This window comes from Zonotrichia leucophrys, chromosome 7 (assembly GCF_028769735.1).
Source record: "Zonotrichia leucophrys gambelii isolate GWCS_2022_RI chromosome 7, RI_Zleu_2.0, whole genome shotgun sequence".
NCBI classification, from domain to species: Eukaryota; Metazoa; Chordata; class Aves; order Passeriformes; family Passerellidae; genus Zonotrichia; species Zonotrichia leucophrys.
In genome coordinates, this window is record NC_088177.1 from 27111788 (window position 1) to 27137006 (window position 25219).

General features: G+C 37.6%; 1 protein-coding gene across 3 annotated transcripts in view; it reads left to right on the forward strand.

The window, feature by feature from the left end:
- The window catches only part of LOC135450524 (sodium channel protein type 1 subunit alpha), an 88972-nt gene that overhangs the window by 25448 nt on the left and 38305 nt on the right, over positions 1–25219 (forward strand). The window contains exons 3-15 of one of the 3 annotated variants that reach the window (XM_064718806.1): positions 382–697; positions 7282–7400; positions 11732–11821; positions 12612–12740; positions 13450–13541; positions 14461–14733; positions 19105–19168; positions 19548–19689; positions 19836–20042; positions 20515–20820; positions 21535–21915; positions 23100–23232; positions 24044–24282. In XM_064718806.1, coding sequence (XP_064574876.1) covers positions 434–697; positions 7282–7400; positions 11732–11821; positions 12612–12740; positions 13450–13541; positions 14461–14733; positions 19105–19168; positions 19548–19689; positions 19836–20042; positions 20515–20820; positions 21535–21915; positions 23100–23232; positions 24044–24282 — 2439 coding nt within the window. In that variant the 5' untranslated portion in view covers positions 382–433. Of the gene's footprint in view, positions 1–381; positions 698–7281; positions 7401–11730; positions 11822–12611; positions 12741–13259; positions 13352–13449; positions 13542–14460; positions 14734–19104; positions 19169–19547; positions 19690–19835; positions 20043–20514; positions 20821–21534; positions 21916–23099; positions 23233–24043; positions 24283–25219 lie in introns of all 3 variants that reach the window. The other 2 variants (XM_064718808.1, XM_064718805.1) reach the window with 2 other exon arrangements.

Sequence of the window (25219 nt, forward strand, 5' to 3'; positions counted from 1 at the left end):
TTTATAGTTACCAATGTAATCCTGATTGAGTCCAGAGGAGTGTGATCATAATATAACTAGAGTTATGAGGAAAGAATGTATTTGATTATTCTTAGCTATCATACTTTCCCTTATTTGGAGTAAAAGACTAGCACACTCCTGGAGCTCAGAAATTTTTACAGTTCCAATAACTAGTGTAAGAACAACAAAAGTGCTTCTTACAAATGCCAAATCACCGACTAAACTGCTTACTTTGTCTGTCTTTGTTTACATAATTTTCAAATTGTGTATTTTAATAATTCAACATAGCCAAAACAATTGCACTTGAAAATAACTACTACATCTTTCTTACTTGGTGATTTCAACATGTTTATTTGAATTTTGTTTTCTGCTTTCTTTTAGTATTTTCCTATGCAGAAGAATAAATGGTAATTAAAATGTGCAGGATGAAAAGATGGAGCAGTCAGTGCTTGTACCACCAGGACCAGACAGCTTCCAATTCTTCACTAGAGAGTCTCTTGCAGCTATTGAACAGCGCATTGCTGCAGAAAAAGCCAAGAACCCCAAACCAGATCGCAAAGACGATGATGAAAATGGGCCAAAACCAAACAGTGACTTGGAGGCAGGAAAAACACTCCCATTTATATATGGTGACATACCTCCAGGAATGGTGTCTGAGCCCTTGGAAGACATGGACCCATATTACATCAATAAAAAAGTGAGTCTAATATCAATGCTGTTCACATGCCAGTGTTTGCAGTGTGTTTCATGCTCGTTTTGTTTTTATGGAGTGGATCATAGAGCTTGTTAAATCAGTTTGTTGATTTTCAGCCATTTGCCTTAGTGGGTACTAGCTTTTCACTCTTTCCTTTTAATTTACCTCAAAATTTATTTCCTTGAGATAACTGACTTGATATCAAAGGAACACTTACATCAAAGTTGAAGCATAATATGGGATCTTTGATTACAAGCAATATATAACAGCTATGCAAACATGTGGATATGTAATACATATATATTTTGTGAGCTTCTTAAAATGAACATACATTCATACTAAGTACACCAAAATTCTCTAAGGTTCTTCAGATTTAAAACTGACAGTGTGAACTGATGCATAGAACATTTTGTTCACAGAAATCTGCTTTGGTAGCAAATGCTTAGGAAATTTATGGAATCAATAGGAAAGCAAACAGATAAGCAGTGAATGTAACAAAAAAAGTATAAAAACTGATTTTAAAGTTTTAGTGAAACTGGCCTTGGGCAGGCCTGGAATCCTTTCAGAATGGTCCTGTTGCACAGCCTATAAGCAGCAGAAAAAGTTCATGCTCTATAGCTATAGCTAGATTGGGTGATAATTTAATTACTGGATTCTATAATTGTAAAAACTGAAAATATTAAGATACGAGTTATTTTGACTTTCACAAACTACTGTTTTCTAAGTGTCTCAGCTTGCTAAATTTCATGTGATTTATGAGTCCTATTTTGACAAGAGAGAAAATACTGAGTGAAAGAACAATATTTTTATCTCTATTATCTGGTGCCTCTGCAAGAGCCTTTATCTGCCATTCACAGCATATCAAGATTTATCTTTAAATCACAGTTCTACTTTTACAAAGATAAAAGATGTGTTTCTATAAAAGCAGGCCTTGTAGAGTTCTGCACTAATTGTGTCTGTTTATGATACAATATGCCATATAATTTTATCCCTACCTGCCCACAGCTCATCCTGGACCTTTACAGCCAAATCAATCTGTCTTACATTTCTGACAGTGAAAACAGATACATGAAAGATGTGCCTCTCAAGCCCTTGGGAATGGAAGATCCTTTCAGTCCCTTTTCACAAAAACTTGCTAAATCAGCCAGGTCTGGTGACAGAATTGCAAGAAATGGAGAGAAAACAGCTGAGCATATTCAGTCAAGTTTCTGTACTATTTGAAAGGAAGAATCTTTTTGTTTGCACGCTAAATATGTATGATGCAAACACATCCCCTATGGGATTCTCCTCTTCCTGCTGAAGTCCACACATTCTCTCTATGCACGTGCTTTAATCTTCTGCAGGACAGAAATAGAAACAGCCCTGTCAGTCTAAGACAATGCAAAAATTTTTCAACTGTTTCAGTTCTCTCTGTTTTTTCTTCCTTCAGTAAGAGGAAAATAGACGTTCCTGACAGAAAATCAACATCTATTTCAAATTTTCACCTGTCATTTTCCTTTAAAATATCTATTTTCTAAATTTTATTATCTAGCTCTATGTGAATTCTGGAAGTACTTATGTCTTGTTTCACTTGTATTTTGAAACTATTGGCAGCAGTTGATGCTCCTGCAAATCTCAGAATTTGAGAAATCTTGTAGCAGGAGTAAACATCCCTAGGAGGATGCATAGGAATGCTCAATGTATTTATCTCTGTAATGTTTAGCATTTCAGCTTCTTCTTTGCCCCTCTCTGAATTCCATCTTGTTAAGCCAAGAAGTCCATCAGCACACCCTCTCCAAAGTGACAGTGTGACAGCTGCTGCACAATCATTAGAGATGTTATGTTTCTCCCTGGTGAAGCATCTATCTGAAATGCCATGGATCTAATGCAAAACACCAGAATAAAGGAAAAGGCTTATTTGCAAAAAGGATTAGGGCAAGTGTAGAGGATTACCAGATGCCACTGTTTTTCTCAGAGCTCTATTAAGATCTCTGTATAAACTATAGCTGATTTGTTGACAGAAACTATCTAAAACTTTGACTTCCAAACTTTCAAATAGAGAATGCAAAGGGTTGCTCACAGCACTGGTCACTGTATATTTGGAAAAGCTGTATAGGAATTTTAGGAATATTTTTGTTATAAGCTTGGATCATTAATGAAATCATCCATCATTTGCCTCATATGCAAATGTTGCATCTCTCTTGCTTTTTTTCTTTTTCCCCTATTCTTTATACCAAGATTGATCAAGATCACTGTGTTTTTCATGCAGTGAATGTTTAAATATCATCTAGAATGGTCTATGTTCCATCTTTGGGACTGCTTTTTCTAAGCTAAAGGTTTGTGTGTGCCATGATTTCATGCAGTTTAATAGAGAATAAGACAGAAATAAATACATATTTTGAGGTGGTTTGAGAGCCCTAATTTGTGCCTGAGGTAGGCTTGAGATGAAAATTTAAAATAAAAAAAAAAATTTAAGAGAAGTAAACCCAAATAAGTATAATAGTTTTATGTTTTTGTGAGTGTGCTTCTATGCAAAACCTACCATGAAAGAGGACATATCTGTACTCAATACTGATCTGAAGTTGAAAGGAAAAGGAAAATATTGATAACTGCTGTTTGACAGTAGGACAGCCCATTACAGCAGGTTTATACACTTAATAGTATTTTTGATTTCCACTGTATCGCAGGTAGCCTGAAAGCCAGCAGCCGTACCCTTGCAACATAATTATTTTATTGTAAAAGAATAGAATAATGTTCTCCTATACTTATGATTTCATTATACTGAAATGCTGCTGACTGAGGTGGCCAATAATGCTGGTCTTTAGAACTGTGAAATTTAGCATCCTAAAGGGTTGCAATGGTCTTTTTTATTTTTTTATTTTTTAATCTAAAATTGATTAAAAGTGAACAGGAAGTTCACTCATGTTTTGTGTTCTGCCTTTGTATGAGTGCAAATCTGTGTGTTCCAAATCCAACAGTGCCTGCTCATGCTCAGGCTGCCATCACAGAGGATCAGCAATGCTCACTGCATTGTCTGTGAAGAACAGAGCAGCTGGAATCCCCTAAGATGCTGACCTGCGGGCATGAATCAAAGCCTGGTCCACTTGGTTTCACACTTGCAGGGCTGGCTCTTTTCCTCTGAACCTAGGCTGCTACCTTAAAGAGGAGGGAGAGAATAGGTGGAACTAAAGTGGGTAAAATTTCACGTTCCTCCTGCTGCGATAGTGATATAACACTGTTTATTGCCACTCTATGCCCTGCCTCTTGCCAGGAGGATCTGAGTGATGTCTGTCAGCAAAGATGCCTCCTTTTCTCCTGGCATTCGATATCAGTCCCTGATCTCATCAAATCACTACACTCACTCCTGGGTTTTCCAGATAAATCTTGGGCTGCAAAAAACCCCAAAAGATTGTGTGAAATTGCTTCAATTAATTACACCAGCAAAGCTGAATGCACTAGTGATTTTGGATATTTTCATAGTTGTGAAATAATTTTTAAGTGAAAAGTTCTAGCAAAGCAAAAAAGGACTTGCAGAAAACATTGTTTCAAAAGATAACCACAAACTTCTCATATGCCATGAATGTCCTATTCTAGCTGCTGAAGGAGCTTTTTCAGAGACCCTGAGATCCCAGCTCAGTGTTGTATCTGCTCCTGTCTTTCAGAAGGTGGAAATGCAGTGGGGTAGCAGAAAGTGCAGTAAATCTAGCCTTCCAGAAACTACATTTAAAGCTAACTAGGAGGAAGGAGAGGAGAAATAAGGTTTTGGGAACTCCTTATCCCAAGAGGTACTCAGAGACCTTATCTTTATTCAGTGTTGACTCTTCTCTCTTAGCTACATCTTCTCAAAACACTCCTCCTCCTCCTTTACCCTGCTAAGAATTCAGTTTCTGGCTTTATTTCAATATGGCAGAAGATGGATTGGGTTTTAGGTTACAGATGCAAAAGCAGAAAATCAGGGACTTCCTTTCAGGGAACTCTGAATTTATATTCACACTCCAACACTTTGAGTGTGAGTCAGTTTTGTGCCTTTATAAAAATGAATAAAACATAAGGCCTGAAATCTATACATAATCCTTCATATAAAAGGATATTCATGTTACAATTTATTTAGAATTTATCTAGCTTTTCTTAGTGTATGTCTACTTTGTCCTGACAGCTTTGGGTACAATTCTTCATGTTCATCCACACTGCCTACACATTGGCTTTCATCTGGGTTGAGTGGAGTGAGATTTAGCAGGCATAGCAGGGAGCTTACATAGGACATATCAGCTCTTACCTGTACTTTTTAATGAAAATTCTCCTTCAGAAATAAAGTACAGTTATAATTCATATTTAAGGCTAGAAGTTAGAGGACCAACAAAGTCATTCTGAAAGCCCAAGTCACAAAGATGCTTTCAGTGAAAAATTAAAACTGAGGTAGGGAATTTATGTCTTGTTGGTTCAGCTTATGCAGGGCAGCAGAAAGTAGAACAGCTAAAATAGCAGCAGCTTCCAACTGAATCTGGAACTGTGCCAGCGTGCTGTTATTTTCCATAAGGCATGTTAGAAAATAGATGTATGTTTAATATGCTTGTGTTCAAAGATTTTTTAAAAAATGTAGGTTGACTAAATGAAGGTGCAGTAGTCTTAAATACAGAGTTAGTAGGAAGTGTCATTTTTAATGCATTTTGTCAACTACCTCATAACTACAAAAAAGAGCATGAGTTGGAGGCGTCTGAGATGTGAGTCCTGGGGGCTGGGGACAGACCTGGCAGAGGAAATTCACCTTCCCCCTTGGGGTGTGAGGCTTTAAAGCATTGTGCCAAAATGTCATTCATCTAGTTGGTTGCTTCAGCAGTTGAAATGGAAGCTTCATGTAAGGTCAGGTCATCTGCAGGCTGTTACCTGTGAGCCCAGACTGGATGTGTAATTTGGAAACATTAGCCCAGGCTGTCCTCAGCTTCACATGCAGTTTCTCCATTTCTCTGCAGAAGTGGGAAATCATATACATATCTGATACATTCCTACACATCTTGAGTTTGTACTCAAGACAGAGTAAAGTCTGCCTGGTAGTGTCCCTTACTCCTGGGGGTTGGTTTGTAGGAGAAGGTGTTCTGTGTAGAGCTGTGATGGGGGGACAGCTCAGGGAAGAAGCCACTGGGACTGGAGCAGCTTTTCCTCACAGTTTAATCCTTGCTTGTCCTGTGCATTCACTAAAGCCCCATCTCCACATCTCTCTCCACTTCCTGTGTGCTTCTAGACATTTGTATCTGTACTTCACAGTCCATACATTCTAAACTTTCCAAATCTCAGCATTGTCCTCCTTGACCCTCCTTGGCATATTCCCTGTCTGCCAGCCTTCCTGGAAACAGTCATGTACTTCTCTGCTTGCAGTCTTGAAGCAATACTTGGTGTCGTGGGCACCAGATGAAGCCAACATACCCTTGCCCACACTACCACTGGAATTCTAGCTTACAGCTCATTTCATCAGCAACTTAACAAAAATCAGGGAGGCTTTCTCATAGCTGATGTGCAAAATGTACAACTCTGACAATGAAAAAAAACCAGAAAAAAAGCAATTCAATAATTTTTCTTTTAATTTCATTTGAATTTAGGTTATTATTCTTGCATCGTCCTTTTCGCTGGATGCAGATTTCATCTGAATTACTGAATCTTCCTTCCTTCTGCACTGTTTTTCATTCTCTTCTGATTGATCTTGCAGTTGAAGAGCGCCTTAGTGACACAAAAGAGCCCGACAGCCCCCATTTTGTGTGCTGCAGTGTTAGGGCAGGTGCAGCCATTATATCCTGCAGAGGAGCACAGCAGTGTTTGCAGGGTTTGCTCTCATCTGTTTCTCTTTGGCTCATGGATTTATTTGAGACATTTTGAGGCAATCTTCTAAAATTCTCTGAACTAAGGCTTGAATGCCTATAAGTTTCTCTAAATTTGATTAGCTCTGTAGATATTAAAAGTTAAATTTTAAAAGAATGTGTTTTCTGGGAAATGTTCACAGCTTGAAACCACAATAGTGCAAAAGGATCATTTGAGATTGTCTCTTGCTCTCCTCCAGTAAGGTATATTCAGATTTCCAGTACTCAGAGACCTACCTAAATATGGCTGAATATGTTACTGCTATTTCCCTCTCTCCTTGGCACAAAACCCCCAAAATTAAACAAGTGGATAGTCTAATAAATCAGTTTCCAGAAGGATTTCTAGTTAGTAAGACTAAATAAAGCCCACAAGTAGGGTGGAATGCACCACCACACCCTGCTTGTGCTATTTTAAACAGGGAGAGTTTTCTGAGGGAAAACATAAATAAAATTACAATTTCAGTTAATAATTTATGCATCTTTATTTACAATAAATACATGAAAAGGAATATTACTTTACTGAGTTTGTTTAATGAAGAATCAACACAAAAACATTAATGAATTGAATTTATTGCATTTTCATATGTTAGATTCATCAGGTAAGTACTGGAAATAATTTTTATTTGAAAAATTATTCATGATTTTGTATTATCTGTTCAAAAAGTTACAATTTTGATGATTGCTTACTTGTAACAGTTTTTAAATGAGAATCTACAGTGAATAAACTCTGATAAAATGTCTTTTCTTTCTCTTTTTCAGACCTTTATAGTATTGAATAAAGGGAAGGCAATCTTCCGATTCAGTGCCACCTCTGCCCTGTACATTTTAACACCCTTCAACCCTCTTAGGAAAATAGCTATTAAAATTTTGGTACATTCATATCCTTTTTTAGTGGTTGCTCAAAATGAAATGAAGAAAACAGGTAATGATTTCATCATAAATAAAGGTTCAGGGTCCTTCTGGGGCCATCCTCAAGATCAGCTCTCCAGTCTGCTGCAGCAGTGGGTCTGAAGCCTGGCTCATGCACGCTGGTTCTCACATTCCCAAACCCTCCCAGTTGCACCATAAGCCTCTGCCAAATGTAATACACTGCCAGAAAGCACAGGCAGCATTCCTGCAGGCAGTTTGCAAAGCATCTGTACATGCAGACGGTGGACAGACTGGGGGACCATGACTGATGGGATGGTGCACAAGGTAAAAAGTTTTAGACTGACATGGGGGAGTGCTGCCTGATGGTCCTAACAGGATGATGGGAATTTCTAGTGGGTGATGTTTTGGTGCAGTTGATCTTTTTGCAGAACCTCAGGACTGAGAAATGTAGTTATCAAATGAAAATTTCAGTGTGACAGTAAGACTTTTAACATTGAACAAGCAGTGAAAGGCAGAAGCCTTATTAGTAGAGACTGCTGGCAGAATTTTGTAAGTCTTTGGAAAAAGTAAGAAACAAGGCTGATGGTTGCTGGCTCAGAACACCTTTTTCTCTGAGCTCCTGGGAAGATAAAGCAGTGTGAGAGAAGGGGAAGGTGTCAGGCTGGAGAGGAGCTAGGGAGCATTTGGGGACAGTACTAAGGGAGCTGACAGAGCCCTGCAGACACAGTGGTGGTGATGGTGAGAAAACACAGCCAAATTCTGTCAGATTGCAACCTCCAATGGATGCTCATCCCTTCATATGACGCTGGTTTGCAATACCTTCCAACATTGCATCTGGCTGGGTTGTGGGCAATGCTTTTCACTGCCATATTGGTTGTGAGTTTGGGCTTGGTTTTAAGTTTCTCCTAATTGTCTTCAAAGAGTATCCAGCTGGTCTTGATGACAGTAAGAACAAAAGAAATTCCAATAGCCAATATGTATTTTCAGTATTTTTCCTTCCATCTATGAACTGATCGTGTAATTTAACTGTCATAGGAAGAGGTTTTCTTTCAGTATATGGACTGATTTCTTCTTACTATTGCAGGAGCTATTTTTATCTTAGATATAGGCATAAGATTGGTTTTATTTAATCTAAAAGATAGGAATAGATGTGCAGGTTCTCTAATTTTCTATTTTTTAAATATTATTCATTATAGTACAAACACTGCAAATATTAAAGCATTTTACCTAAGAACCATTAAATACCTTTACATTAAATACCTTTACCATAAAATTCCTTTTTACAGTTCAAATCTCAGCTGTTTATACAAGATTAGCTACCTACACAAAAAATATGAGGGGTGAATTGATTATTATTTTTAATAATCCTCTGATTTTTATAGAGAAACTCTATTTCCTCCACATTTTGTGGCAGGTGTTTGGTATTTTGGCCTTTGTAACAGAAATGTGCCTTTAACTTCCAGTGTGATTAGACAAGTGTTGAGCACAATGAAAGTAGCACATTGGTTAGAAAACCTTCACCTGTCTGTCCTCCAAATTCTCTGAACCTCTGTACAGGGTGCTCTGATCACATGTGCCCAGGCACGTGAGCAGATGTTGCTGCCCTGCAGAGAAACAGAGTGTGTCTCTTTCCAGTGCTCCCAGATTTCCCTGCAATTATTCTCACTGCCAGTACTGAATGCAGAAACTGGTAACAGCATGAGTTTCTCTCTGCTGACTCATCTCATCTCCTGGTAGTCTGCTTTTTTTTTTTCCCCTCTTCTCTTTTGCCTGCCTGACTAGACTTAAGGTAGAACATGGAGCTGAGGAGGCAGCACAAGAGTGATGGGAGATGGCCAGGCTTTGGCAATTAATAGGAAAGAATGAAAAGGTGAGAATAAGTAGAGTGTTGAGCAGCCAAAAAAGGGAGGTGGCAGTGGTTGGAGCTGCAGAGTGTTAGAGATTTCTGTTAGAAAGAATTGGGGAGGTGCTCTAGAGAAAGTGTCTAAGTGCTCCTGTGCAAGGCTCTGGAAGCCTAAATTACAGTATTCCTCAGTGTGCCTGACTGCCAGACAGTATCTGTGAAACCAGTTGGCAATATTTGGTTTTTTCCCAATTGTTTCCTCTTCCACCAATCCACACAGTCGATGAGAGACTTCAGCTGCTCCTGTAATTGATTAGCTTGAGGCTGTGTGGTGCCTCTGCATGTCTGTATGGGAAAAGGCAGTACATTTCTGTGAAGAAGTCATTGTACGTGAGATTTTTTTGTCTATGAGTATAGTTGAATTGTTATAGAATAAAAAATAGTAAATTAAGGGAATATTGACCTTGTAAATCAATCACTCAAAATGTCGGATAGGACAGGAGAGATGCACAGACAATGAATGTGTCTGTTACATTTGAGATTCCCATAAGAGAAATGGTCAGTCTGTGTTTCTAAGTATTTTAGCCCTTAAGGAGCATCTGCTCCCTTTCAGAGGGAACAGCACTTTGGAGACTTTTGGCTCCCAGATGTGGCAGGTTTTGTAAAGAGAGAGCAATGTGCAAGGACCCTGCTGTGGCCCTTGTTGTGAGTGGTGCCATGGCACTGCACTGTAAGCACACAGCACACACTGCACAGGGCTGAAACCTCAGCTCTTCAAAGAGCACACTGCACTTCTCTAACTCTTTCATGAGATGACTGAACTGCAGCCATGCATCTCCAACTTGGATTCAAAATGGATTCTCTATATTTAAAGGAATTTCCTAATTAAATGAAAACAGGCTCTTTAGACCTGTCTGTGGATTGTGATGACAAACACTGCAAGGCATTCTAATAATTTATTCTAAGATTTTTTTACTCTACAGAGTTTGTATGGCAACATGATTTTCAAAACTAGTTAAGTCACTTACTGAAATATACCAAAACATCCACTGCTGGATCAGCCATTTAGACACAGGGCACACACTTATCTGTGGGATTCGGGCAGCTAACTCCTTCCCTTTGATCTGAGTGTTTACTGAAAAGTTATGCTAAAGTTTGAATTTTCAGCTGCTCTAAGCAAAAATCTTAATGATTGCAACAATTTTTCTGAGAAGTTTAGATCGTGATGCTATTTTTCTTTTTTCATATTGTTTTTCTTGATGGTATAAAAATATACCCAAAACAATCAAATGCTATCTACTTGATTAAAAAAAAAAATTAAATCCTGGGCTCTCAGATACAAATTTAGCTGTAAAGAGCTTTCTTTAGTTTAAACTTTTCTTTGCCAGATATGGTGATGCAAGGAGTTTTAAGGAATAAATAATTTAGAGAGATGACTAGAGGAAAAATAAGTTAACCATTTGGTCCAAATGTGTAGCAGCACTTATTTTTTGCTGCCATCATGTGGCCGTTTTGAGACAGGTTTTTGTCTAGTTTTCTAACTTCAGTATTTCCAAATGTTTGAATTGAGGTTATTGCCACAAAAAAAGGAAGAACTGCACTGTCTGAAAAGGCAGTGATCTGGTGGACAGAGAACATTGCATTATTCCACCTCCCTAGAACCAGCCCCTCTGAGCTGTTAGTCTGGGTTTCATAGTCCCAGAGTACCTAAATGTTCCTTGCTGGAACATCAAATAAAAATTAATTCCATTCTAATCTTCTCCAGTTTTCTGTGCTTTTCAAGCAATTCATGCAACGATTGAAGCATTTTCAAGTTATAGCATTAGTAGAAACAGATACACTGATTTTGCTGGATTTTGAGAGAGATCAAAAGTAATACTAGAAAACTATTCACGTTAATCTCTGAGCTCTCTGTGGATTTCTGTTTCATTGATTGAAGCATTAAGCTGGTGTTAGGGAAACATGGAATGCACTCACTTCAGCAATTAAAAATTTTATTCTATGTTTTATTCTGTGTTTTTAACAGACTGGCTTTGCTGGGTACTGACTCAGCTCAGTTTTGACTCTGGGTAAACAGAGGAAACTTTTTTCCCCTTGCATATGCCAGCTCTTTAGTACCAAGCCTGTAGAAGTGAAAGACTAACACTTATTCAGTCATGCCAAGTACTAAAGGCAAACTGCATATTCCTGCAAGTTATTTTGGTTTTGGCAGTGGCTCAACTCATGTTACCTCCCAGGGTGTGAGGGCCATCTCCTTTCAGGACCAGCTGAAAACAAAACATCAAGACACCAGCAAAGCAGCATCAATGTCAACAAATCGAGACCAGTATTAAAGTCTAATGTACTAAAGTGAAAAATACGAGGTTAAGTAAAGTGTGTGTCAGTGTTTACCAAAGCCTAAAGGTTTTGTGTAAGTGGCAGTATTTTACTGTACCTAAGCCATGACTGATGTGATATTGTGTGAATAGCTACTGTGTTTTCCTTAACTGTACCTACATTATTCAGCATGCTTATCATGTGCACTATTTTGACCAACTGCGTATTTATGACCATGAGTAACCCTCCAGACTGGACAAAGAATGTAGAGTAAGTTGCCCATTATTTCAATATAACTTTGTCTGTTCCTCTAGGAGTTACCATCCCAGTAACTGCAGAGCAAGATGTGCTAGCAGGAGCTATCATGAGGCACTATGAGTATTTCCTCTCTGAACTATGCACAAATGTTGAATAATTATTTGAATCTCATTCTAGTAGAACAATTGGATAGAAAAACCACGCAAACAGTTTACAGAGAGTATTCTACTGAGATTCCACTAGTTTTCTCCATGTTTTAGCACCTACCCATTGTTTTTACCCTTCCTTACACCATTTCATAAGTAGGAGAACCATGGGTGCTTCAGTGTTCATCTCAGTTAAGAGCAGCATACAAGCAAAGGTATTACTAAAGTGAGAATGAGAATTCAGTGCACGCTTGCATCCTTCCCTCTTTAGAGCCAATACCAGGTGTTTTACATGTTGGTGACTCAGTATCCAGTAAATTATGCTTATGGTTTCTCACTTAACAGTTAATGACCTAATAGTCCATACTTTTAAACTGAATGTCACCTATAAGTTTTAACCTGTTATTTATTTGATGGATTTATTTATTTTTATTTATGTACAAGATCAGGACTGCTGTACTTCAACAGCATAACTAATGCATGTAAATACACAAGTGTCTCTGATTAATATAATGCATTTCAGAAGAAATTGCTTATTTACTGTATTTTTTTATCTGGCTGTGAAATAAAAAACTCATTTGATCATCACATTTCTGTCATAATACCAATGTAAAATATTGCTACTGATTTTGATTAAATTTTCCTATATTTTTCAGATATACTTTCACTGGCATTTACACATTTGAGTCACTAATAAAAATCATTGCAAGGGGCTTTTGCTTAGAAGATTTTACTTTTCTTCGAGATCCGTGGAACTGGCTTGATTTCACTGTCATTACCTTTGCGTAAGTTCTTGTTTTTTGTTTTTTCTTGGAAAGAGAAGGGCAAAAGGGCATGAAATTAGTATCAATACATACCAATTTTGTTAAATGGAAATTCTTTTATGGACTTACTTTTGTCTAAAACAATTTTCACTTTCAAAAATGCGTATTTTGATGTAAACATAAATACTGCAGAAGCCATTAGTACAGCTAGTATTAGAGAGGCTAATTTCATGTCCTGCTTTTTTTTTTTTCTGAGCAGAAAAGGAGCTTCCCTTTGACTTCATTCTCCAAACTTACCAATCTAGTCTAGATAAATTTTAGGCTTTCAAAGTAAAATCAGTGTGATTCACTTCAGAGACATTTAATTTAGCTGAAGGCTCTGAAAGTATATTAATGCAAGGCAAACTGCAGTGAAAGGTAAACCTCTGACTGTTGCTGTTTAAGTTTTTGCTAAAAACGCCAAAGCGGTCTTGATGAAAGACCCAAGTAAGTAGCATAAACTCTGCCTAAATTCTGAATAACTGTGATTTAATCCTACAGGTATGTAACAGAATTTGTAAACCTAGGCAATGTTTCAGCTCTTCGAACTTTCAGAGTATTGAGAGCTTTGAAAACTATTTCTGTAATTCCAGGTAAGAAGTAACTGGTGTAAGGTGTTAGGCCCCTTTTACCTCCCAACTGTTCCTTTTTATCCTGTCATTGTGTTTGTGTGTGAACTCCCCTATTACAGATATGTGACAGAGTTTGTGGACCTGGGCAATGTCTCAGCGTTGAGAACATTCAGAGTTCTCCGAGCTTTGAAAACAATATCAGTCATTCCAGGTGAGAGCGAGGTTAAACACTGAGGCTGACTTTATTTCAATGAAACAGAATTCATATTTTTTAAATATAAGTCTTATTTCTTTCTACAAAAAAAGCAGGAATCAGAAGATATCAGGATTCACTGAAATCTCTGATTCATTGCTTTTGAAAATGAGCACTTTCCTTTTGAAATCAGCCTTTGAGTTTAACAGATTCTTGCATGAGACATTGCAGTACACAGTGTGTGTGGTTTGCATTGTATGACGTCAAGCTTTCTTCTCCACATTCAATGAGTATTAGTAACCCTAAAGTTTTCTTACCCATGTGTATCCTACCTACATGATGTTCTGTGGTATTTTTTGTGAATATCTGTGTCTGAAAAATAAAACTGTTTGAAATGTTGACTTACAAAGAAGATGAAGGAATAAGATAATAAAGAATAGCATGGGTGTTGCATGGGGGATTTATTATCTTAAAAAGCTACAATTTTCCAAACCATTTCCAGTTTTATAGCATTAAATTTGAATCCTATTTATTGTTGAACAGGCTTTTTACTACTGTCTTCTAAATCTAGTATGTTATAAAACTGATAGTAGTAAAGGTTTGGAGCAAGATGTATTGACAAATGAAAAGAAAGAAGATGTTTACGTGAGATCAGTGTACAGCATGAATAAAAAATAAATTGCTTGTTTTATCATTGAAACAAGTTGTTTTGAAATATATGCAACTCATTCCATTCACAGTTTCAAGTGGACATAAATTTCAGCTGTTTATTCATTTTCACAAGTGAAAAAGCTCTTCACAAAAATGTTGTTTCACAGACATTACAATCATGTATTTGGGCTTCTGCATGAAATCTATACTTTTCTGGGAGACATTGTAAATTTTGTGCTTTGTAAAAGTTTCCAACATCAGAATAAAAACTCCTTTCCATTTGCAGGCCTGAAGACCATTGTAGGAGCCCTGATTCAGTCTGTGAAGAAGCTCTCAGATGTGATGATCCTGACTGTGTTTTGTCTGAGTGTATTTGCGCTGATAGGGCTGCAGCTGTTCATGGGCAACCTGAGGAATAAATGCCTGCAGTGGCCTCCAGAAAATTTTACTTTGGAAACAAATATTACTTCCCAGCTAAACAGCACCATAGGTGAAAATGGTACATTGCTTAATTCAACAGTGGCTCCGTTTGACTGGAAGGGGTACATTGAAGATGAAAGTAAGTATTGTCTGCAGAATTCTCACTGAAGTGGTTTGTGGCTGACCCAGTTCTTAGAAGGAGGGAGGGGAAGGGACGATGCATTTTGTTAAGACAGAATAGGAGAAATATTTTCTCTCTCATACGTCTGCTCTAAAGGCCTGCAGGGAAGAGGGAGCAAGGAACATGGTCTTGCTACTTGGAATAGCTCTTTTTGTCAAACCCAGCTGCCAAATTCTCATCTCCCCTGAGACAGAAATGTCTTAAAATTCAACACTCACAGTTCATGTCGTGAGACAGGCTTGCAGAGACTGTAGATGTAAATTGAGAACTAAAGGAGAGAGATAGAAAAGGAAAAGAGATTACAGTGACCAGCTGCAAAGAGAAGTTGTGGGGTCTCCAGGTGAGTCTCCTCACTTGGGTATCCTTTCCAGTGCAGCAGTGACCCCAACTCTTTTCCCACAGCATCTCTGTGATTTTTATTATCATCTCCTCAAATTTCCTACAGCTTGCTCCTTCTTACAGTGCTATTAGCACTAATTGGAGTGCCCTTTGATCAGAGTGGGTGCTGCACGGCTGCCTGGTTTCTAGGCTTGTACATTCATATTATTAGGTCACTTAATATAAAGCCACAAGCAAAGAATAGAAAAAAGGAGGAGAAAAAGAAATTAATCTCACACCAGAGACAATTCCTTCCTGTAAGCACCTGCTGTGGCAGTAGTGTGTTTGCAAGTGTCATGTCAGGAGAATAGAAGTGACATGAAGAACAACATGAGGACACAGGAAAAATAGTGCCACAGAGGCTCTGGAAAACACTGCCACAGCAGCTCATTTGTAAGGCTGCAGGGAAACTGAAAGGCAGGATAGAGAAGTCCAATTGGAACAATATAGAGGCTGAGGCACCTAAGGCACTCCAGGGCAGCCAGGACTGACTAATTAAGGCTAAAAGTCTGCAGCCAAAAAGCTAAATAATATCCTGTTCACATAAATAAATTATTGACCAGGAAGACAGAATTACCCCTGTATTTAGCATTACTGCAGTTGCTACTGGAATACTATATAAAGTTCAATTTAGACAGAAAGTTGAAAAAAATGGAGGAAGTTCAAAAAAGAGCAGAATGATTAAAGGGTTGGAAAACATGCTTTATACCAAGATAGAGCAGGAGCTCAGCCTACTTAGCATATCAAAGAGAAGGTTTAAGGGGTGATTTGATCACAGTTAAAAAAAAAATCCATGGGGAACAGAATTTTCATCGTAGACATATCTTTGATCTAGCAGGCAGAGATATAACAGGTTCAACATCTGCAAGTCAAAGCCAGACAAATTTTGAATAGAAGTGAGACAGCTTCTAACTGTGATCATACAGCTAATCAATGACTATGATGGATTATAGTTTGAATTTCTTAAACCAATCTTTCTGTGGAACTCAATTTACTTGAACATATGAATTCATGGAGATCCCATGCTATAGGGTATGACAGTCTAAGCAGTCTCCTAATGAAGGCCTAGACTTCAAGCCAAACTTAATTTCCTGACTTTTTAACAAAGAATTTATAAACTTAAGTTCTGATTTCATTTGATTTAAAGAAGACCTGAAGCCCCCTGAAAATAAAGCTCAATTGAATTTGTTCCAGGAAGTAGTTTATTGAATGGCTACATCTGCCTTTGGTATATTTACAGAATTTCATATGTATTATGAAATTTATAATTAAATTACAAGTCTTATATGAATTTAATAAGGTTGTCCTTGCTTACCAGCAGTTTCAAAGAGAAAAATTATCTTCTCACAACTTCCTGCTCTCTTTTTGCATGTGAATGGGCAGACAGGATGCAAAAATCAGCTGCTTCACAGGGCAATAAGCTGTTCTTCACCTGCAGCTCAGAGCAGTGCAATGGCAGTGTCTTTTGTAGGAATTATGGAAGTTATGATGCCATTATTTGTGTATACTATGCAGAAAAAGGCATGTAAGCCCTAGTTTTACCAGTGAGCTCATTTTTGGAGACACCATTTAGCGGGTCTTTACATAAGCATTCCTGTAATTAGTGAGTCTGGCACTTTCTTGCCCCGCCCCCCTTTTTCTTTTTCTAAGATAAGAATTCTGATAAACTTAGCTCCAGATAAGCTGAGGTTTCTTTCCATAAGCAATTTTTTTTTCTGAGAAAAAGCATCTCACAATCTATTTCATGAAATAACACTTATTCTCAGTGTTTCTCATATTATACCCTATGCTTACTCAAACAGCTTTAATTTTGCTTTAAGTTAGGTGCTCACCTACCAGGGAGCTTTTCCCATTTCCCAATCAATTAAAGAGGAGCCCAACTTACACAAGATGTGCTAGCAGGAGCTATCATGAGGCATTATGACTATTTCCTCTGTGAACTATGCAGAAATGGTGTAATGAGGGATTTTTCACTTCTCTCTGGTATACATGCTTATACTGCTCAGCTTGTGTGTTATAAAAATTTTCCTGTTGTGATAATATTTTGAGCACTTGCCCAAGAGTATCAGAGCACTCAGAGAAAGCCTGTGTGGCTCTGGTTTCTGTGGAGTTGGCAAGTGCAGCAGCCTTGCAGGGCACATCTTGTCTGAAGCACAGAACCTGGATGCAGAGCTGCTGTAGCAGCTCAGCTCAGCTGCTGCAGTGCTGATCAGGACTGACTGCTCCATGTAAACCACATCAAGGCAGGTTTGAATTCTTCCCAACAAGCTGCTACGTTCCAGCATGTTTTAATCATGATTAGCTGACATAAGGCAGAATAAAATTTGCTTCCTAAGGGTCAGCTGTGTCCAGCATCCTGTCAGCTTTCTGTTTACAGCTGTGCTTCAGCACAGAGCAGCTCTGCAATGCACACCAGCCCAGAGCGACAGCAGCCACACACAGGGCTGTGCAATTGGCACAGCACAGGGGATTGATCCCTGTGAGATGTGGATACATCATTAGACACTGAAAATGAGTCCTTTGCAAGGTGTCTGAACAAGGTCTACTTACAGCTTAAAGACTCCTTTTTCCAAATGGTGAATTTTGTTCACAGGAAGGAGTGATGAGGCTGGCCTAGGTACTGTTTCCCTTCTGCAGCAAATGAATATGTGCTGAGCCAGCAGCTTGTGACACCTCCTCAGACTCAGAATTCCTTAGTGCCTGTAGTAGCCTGGCCTGGGCAGCACAGGCAGAATCAAGCTGAAACTCAGCTGCACTCATTTTCAAATGAGATCATTTTAAGGGAATCTAACAGGACAGTTAAATGGAAAAGAAATCCAACATGAGGTTTAAATGGTGTCAAGAAGCCAAAAAAGGTGCCACCTTGATTCTGAGGCTGCTGTGATTCGGAAGTGTTGGAGCCAGGGAGGTGCTCAGAGGAGCATCACCACTGTCCCGGTCCTGTCCTCACAGACAACCTGAGACAATATTTTGGATTCCATCAGAAATGGGACACATAGTCAGGCCCTGTATAAAAAACATCCTTCTGCCTGTGTCCAAATGGGAGATTGTTATTACAGGAGAAGCTTGTCCTATGATAATTCTTCCAAAAATCAAGACTTTAGCAATCAAGACTGTAGGTATCTGCTTTGAAGGAGAAAAGAAAAACACTTCTCAAGGATACAGTCAAGATGAATCTTAATAAGCACAAAGTTTTTCTCATCTCTTTGTTCTTCTAAGAATAGATAGGTCAATGTCTCTGGTATTTAAACCATCTAAAATGTCTTTTAACTATGGCATTGCTGTACAGACATTGGGATGACTGGTTACAGGGTGATTTGGTGGAACTTAACCAATTTATTTTACTAAGGTGTTCAATAATTTTGTCATGTACTCCTTAAATCTTACTTTAAAAGTTGTGGCTGCAGCAGTAATTATGTCTGAGTTAAATTTAGGTGTCTGCCAGGGCCTTCATACAGACAGTGAGCTACAACTGCAGTGTGTGCACACCCGTGGCCATCAGAGCCACTGGCAGCTGGGTGGGATTTTGCAGGGTTTACATATTTGATAACTGTCACAAGTGCTCGTGAGCAACAAACCGAAACCCCTGGAAATACTGATCAGGAAGTTTTGAAGAAATTATGAAAACATATTTTTAGATAGATTGTAATTATTCTAATAAACAACTGTACATTATTTAGAAAAGGATTCTTTAGCTGAGTGATCAGACAGAAGGGAGAATCCACATCCAGAAGCATTTGACAGAATTTTTAGTAAATTTTGGCATTTTAACAGTGAGTGCTGTGAGTGATAGTGCTTAGTGAAATTCATAATGTCATTTACTCTAAAACTGTTGTCCTGCTGAGAAAATAGCACTGCTTGTTTAAAATTGGGTCAGAAATCACCTTAAAACTTTTAGAAATAATGGCTATGGTTTGAATTTTATAATTTTTAAAATTCTTTTTGAAACAGGTCATTTTTATTTTCTGGAAGGGCAAAATGATGCTCTGCTTTGTGGAAATAGCTCTGATGCTGGGTAAGAACGAATTTCATCATATTATTGCACTGTGTAGAAATTAGATCCACATTCCCTAGATGTGCAGTTCGAGTGGGGCTTATTTTGAGTGACCACATCCTTTCACATAAGAAAGGCTTTTATACTGGGCTTGAGATCTGTATCCTTGATCAGAGCTCAGTGAACTGCTCAGGTAAACTGAATGTTTGCATGATGAATGAGTAATTTAGTATCAGTGTAGCTCCTGCCTGGTTGATAAATAAAGGAAGAGCAATACCTGATGACAAAACCTGGCAAAACATGTTATTTTGCAGTTCTGGCTGCACAAATGAGTATACTAACATCCAGGTGATAATATTAAAATATGACTAAATAGGTAATGTCCAGTTTTTCTTTGTAGGCAGTGCCCGGAAGGATATACTTGCGTGAAAGCGGGCAGAAACCCCAATTATGGCTACACAAGTTTTGACACCTTCAGCTGGGCTTTCTTGTCACTGTTTCGGCTAATGACTCAGGACTTCTGGGAGAACCTCTATCAATTGGTAAGAAATTTTTAATTAAAAATAGACCAAATATGTTTGTATCAGTGATGCAAAAAGACTAGAGTCTATTTCCTTTTCTGAATTTCAACAGTATGGAAAAAAACCTGTTAACATATACTTGCTTATAAATGTATTATTATTTCCAGACTCTTCGTGCTGCTGGGAAGACATACATGATATTTTTTGTTCTGGTGATTTTTCTGGGCTCTTTCTATCTGATAAACCTGATCCTGGCTGTGGTGGCCATGGCCTATGAAGAACAGAACCAGGCAACCTTGGAAGAAGCAGAGCAGAAGGAGGCAGAATTTCAACAGATGCTGGAACAACTGAAGAAGCAACAAGAAGCAGCACAGGTACTGTTTATGGTGTAGTAATGCAGGACTGTAAGGAAGTGAGTTTACTAGAGATAGTCAACTTCTGCTTTCCAAAACTGGAAACATAAAGTACCCTGTTGGTCTTTCCATGACTGAGTTAGTTCAGAGGTTTTCTATTCTGCACGGAAGAAGGGTATTGTGAATGATTCGGCCATCAAGAAGGAATATTCAAAACTAGGTATAGGATATTCACTATGTTTTTCTAGTCTAGGGCCATTAATGCCATCTGGTAGATTTCTGCATTTAAAATTTACTCATGAAGGATGAGAGAAGTCTATGACCAACACACATCTTGAGTCAACTGGTTAATAACAATTAGAAGAAAAACCTAGGGAAAGGATACCCTATAGAAAGAGAAATGGGACTTTTGGAGTAGAAATTACGTATAAGTAAATTAAAGAAAGGAAAACATTAGATCATGGTTTGCTCAATTCCTTCTGCATCATGGCAGGCGGCAGCAGTGGCAGCAGCAGCAGTAACAGCATCTGCAGAGTCCAGGGAGCCCAGTGCTGGAGGAGAAGCAGGAGGGCTCTCAGAAAGCTCCTCAGACGCATCAAAATTGAGCTCAAAGAGTGCAAAAGAGAGGAGAAATAGAAGGAAAAAAAGGAAACAGAAAGAACAGTCTGGAGGAGAGGAAAAAGATGAAGATGAATTTCACAAGTCTGAATCAGAAGACAGCATCAGAAGGAAAGGTTTCCGATTGTCTATTGAAGGCAATAGACTGACGTATGAAAAGAAGTATTCTTCTCCGCATCAGGTATTGCCTATAGTTTTTTCTTCAGTAAAAACACATATTTAAAGCCTCATAGGCTGTTGCAAAACTACTTTAGTCTTCCTAAAGTACAGTAATGTGATTCTACTGCATAAACAAAGGAAATACTGATACTTTATATTACTGTTGCTAGGGCTTGAGAGGAAGTGCTCTAGCTGCTAGATTGCTTTGTAAAAAAAACCCCTCAGAATTAAATGTAACCTCATATCTCTGTTCTTTTAATGGGATTATTTAAAAATCATATTAAAATATTCTCTGATTATGTAGGGTTCCTTTTAGCATGATTATATATTACCTGTTAAAATGCTACAGTGTTTTTCTGTTATGATAGCCTCACATTTTCCACTTGTTTCAATGATGTTTGAGCCAATGTTTGTTCACAATGGGCAAGATTCCTCATTCATGAAACAGAGTGCATGTATGGGCTTCCTTTTTTTTATCAGTGGGAATTATGCAACTTATCTATTTGGCAACTTCAGCTGAAAAAGGAGTGTTCAGCACTGGTTTTGTCTCAAGTATCCCTGAACAGTGATACTTCTATCTGCAAAATATATCTCTAATGAAATACATGCAAAAATTTCACAGCAGCATGTAGCTTTGGTACTGTTATTTAAGAAAAAAAGAAACCTAATGATAATCTAATAACAGTGCTAAGGTTGAGGATTTCAGCTAACAATCACATATTTTATTTACCTGCAGTCTTTGCTGAGCATTCGTGGCTCCCTGTTTTCCCCAAGGCGCAACAGCAGAACAAGTCTTTTCAGCTTCAGAGGTCGAGCAAAGGATGTAGGGTCAGAAAATGACTTTGCTGATGATGAGCACAGCACTTTTGAAGACAACGACAGCAGAAGAGATTCTCTCTTTGTGCCGCGCAGGCACGGAGAACGGCGCAACAGCAACATCAGCCAGGCCAGTAGGTCATCCAGGATGCTGGCAGTGTTTCCAGTGAATGGGAAGATGCACAGCACCGTGGATTGCAATGGGGTGGTTTCCCTGGTTGGTGGACCATCTGTTCCTACATCGCCTGTTGGACAGCTTCTGCCAGAGGTGATAATAGATAAACCAGCTACTGATGACAATGTAAGAAAGTTTTAAATAGCTCAGGCATGGTGGCCTTTTCTTACTGCACCAGCCAGTGTTTTCTACAGAATGGAACCCTTGGCAATGCTTCCTGGTTGGTCAAGCTATGAATGCTCCTGCATCTTGTAAACTCTTCAGTAATTAAAATAGCTAAGATAGGTTTGCAAGCTAAGCATTTACTTACAAAAATTCACATAACTAACAAATGCAAGTCACAGTTTCCAAGTCATAGAATAATAACTTACACATTCATAAAAATGCTGTGCTTCACTGTATTACTGTGCCATACTTTCCTTTAGCTGATCTAAAGGTCCATTTAGCTATCGTAGTTGATATACAATGGAAAATATTGTACAAAAATGTTATATAACTGCAATCAATATGATGCTGTATTACCACTATCAAAATTAGCATTATTCGTTAATTTTGATATCACTCTTCCTTATCAGCCTGGTTAAAAATGTAAGGAAGTTGTCAATTCCTTACTACCATTTATTTCTCATTCCTATATATTTTCCATCCATTTTTGGTGGAGTATTGTAGAATAGACAACAAATAGTTCATTGGAAGATCAAAGTTCAATACATACTTCTAAAAATGCAAATGGCTGTGTGAACATATTGGCAGCACATATTGCTGCCATTCTCTTACCACACAAAGGTAAGAGAAAATATCTCCAAAAAATTTCTTGTTTAGTTCAAATTTGTCCACTGAGACTGCTAAAAAATACTAGCATGAGGAAGCATGAGGAAGTCAGACTTTTCTTACTTGCTACAGTTTGATTAAGAGAAAAGACTATTATGTTGCAAACCACAGAATATCCTGTCAACAGGAGCAAGGAAAAAAATTACAGTTTGGGAAATTTTGTGCAATATTTTGAACTCAACCCTTTTCCATTTGTTTAAATTTGCTTAAATGTTTTAAGACTTTTCATATCTTAAAGAAAAAAATGCAAAAATTGAGTAAATAAACTCTCTGTCAATCTTGAGCCGTAGGTACCTGTGACCTAATGGAATTCTAAAATTATTTACATGGAAGTAAAAAGTAATAAAAGTCCGACATGATAAAATATGAAGTGCACGGAGCACGTGTCCAAGCTAAGACATTACTAACAGGCTTATGTCATGTTTGCTTATCTGGTTGTTTCTTCAACGTGGTCTCATCTACTGTCATTCTCTGTATAGGGCACCACGACAGAACCAGAAATGAGGAAGAGAATATCAGGTTCTTTTCACGTGTCTATGGACTTCCTGGAAGATCCAGCTTTAAGGGAAAGAGCCATGAGTATTGCAAGCATCCTCACAAACACTGTGGAAGGTGTGTGCTATGCATAGTTTAATATTTAAAACTGTTTTTCCCATAGATTTCTAAAAGTTTGAGTTGAAACTTGAAAACAGATTTAAAATAGCTTAAGTACAGATAACATCCAACAAACTGACATATATTTATCAGTAAAATCAAAGCTCTTTATTTATTAAGGTTATTACATAACTAAGCATTAAAGTTATTATATAAGGAAGCATTTTATCTCATTGTTTTGTCACCATCTAACTCATGTGCACGGTCATAACTGAATGGGTAATTATGCATAGTAATTAAAAATGTATTATTGGACACAAAAAACAACACTGAACATTTTTTAAACATATGCAACTCTTGTTAAAATATGTAATCATTTTTGCAATTATATTTGTTCAGTCATTCTGTAAAGCTACTCTAGGTGATGAAAATGGTTTTTTTCTTGAATTCGGAATGAGCATTTTCACTTAAATGGCACAAATTTCAGAATAAAAATATTTACATACTTGAACAGTAGGTGGGAGAAACAATCTGAAGTGTAATCAAGGAAAAATTAAATACATAATACAAACCAATGCATAAATTGATGCTGATGGGCATAGTGATTGTAATACAAAGAAGTTGTGCTTGACAGATAAGCTTTGAACATAGCAAATATATTCAATAGCAATTTTTAAAGGCTTTCCTTAAAAGCCCTGTGGAATGGGGGCTTAAAGGAGGTTGATCAGTACCACTGCAGACTGAAAACTTGACTGGTACGATTCATATTTGAATGAGGAATGTTAGAGAAATCAGGTAGTAACAAATATAAACTTTCTTTTCCCCACAGAACTTGAAGAATCGAGACAGAAATGCCCACCATGTTGGTATAAATTTGCAAATATTTTCTTGATCTGGGACTGCAGTCCACATTGGTTAAAAGTTAAGCATATCGTCAACTTAGTGGTAATGGACCCGTTTGTTGACCTGGCCATTACCATTTGCATTGTTTTAAATACACTCTTTATGGCTATGGAGCATTATCCAATGACCGAAGAATTCAATAATGTACTTTCAGTTGGAAATCTGGTAAGTTTGTTGGGGTTTTACATTCATGATTTGGAAGAAAATGTGCCTGTAATAAGTGAAAGAAAAGGTTTTAACAGCTTTTTGGATATTTACTGGCCTTCAGATATAAGTATCAGAACATTTTTGGAAATGTGACTGTCAACCCTGACTCATGTAGCTTAGGATACTGTAAAATCAATATACTGCTGTATTCTGCAAAATCAAATTAAAAATTTAAAAATTGGCTCCAATGCTACATTAAGTAAAGTCCATCTTAAGCAGAGTTTGATTTGTTTAGCTACTAAACCAGGAAATGCATTGTTTCCTGAAACAGACACTATGCAAATAAAGGCAGTGTTAATTTCTCAATCAATACAATACAAATCTTTAAATTATGAATGTGTTTTTAATTGCTGTTTCCTGAGCAGAAACTTACAATAGATAAAAGATCCCTTTAAAAGCATTTCTAGAATTTTCTTGTGCAAAAGTCTTTTTATATGGATGAGTGGATTGCTTTCTTCCTATGTTTTATGTAAAAAAATATCCCACAGTACTTTTTCCTCTCCTATTTTTTATTGTTTTTATCCTCTGATAATTAGTAAGATGTATTTTCCTCAGGTTGTCAGCTGTATTTTCTCCCTTTCTCTCTGCTTCAAAAAGATAAATTATTCAAGATTTCATGAGTTAACTTTTTGTAGTTCTCCTGCTTTTGAACTGACAGGTTTGATCACATAGAAGTATCTGCAGCTACAGTCCTACTTTATCTCCTTCTTTAAGAATTGATTTCTTATAATGTGATTTTTAATAATCTTTGTTTTGTAATGAGGAACAAATAGATCATGTAAATAACTCTAGAATTTAAGGGAGAGAATTAATAGAAAATTCTACAGCTGATTTTCATATACTTAATATAAAGGAAATGTTGAACCTCTGTTTCCTAATAAAATGTAAAATCTTG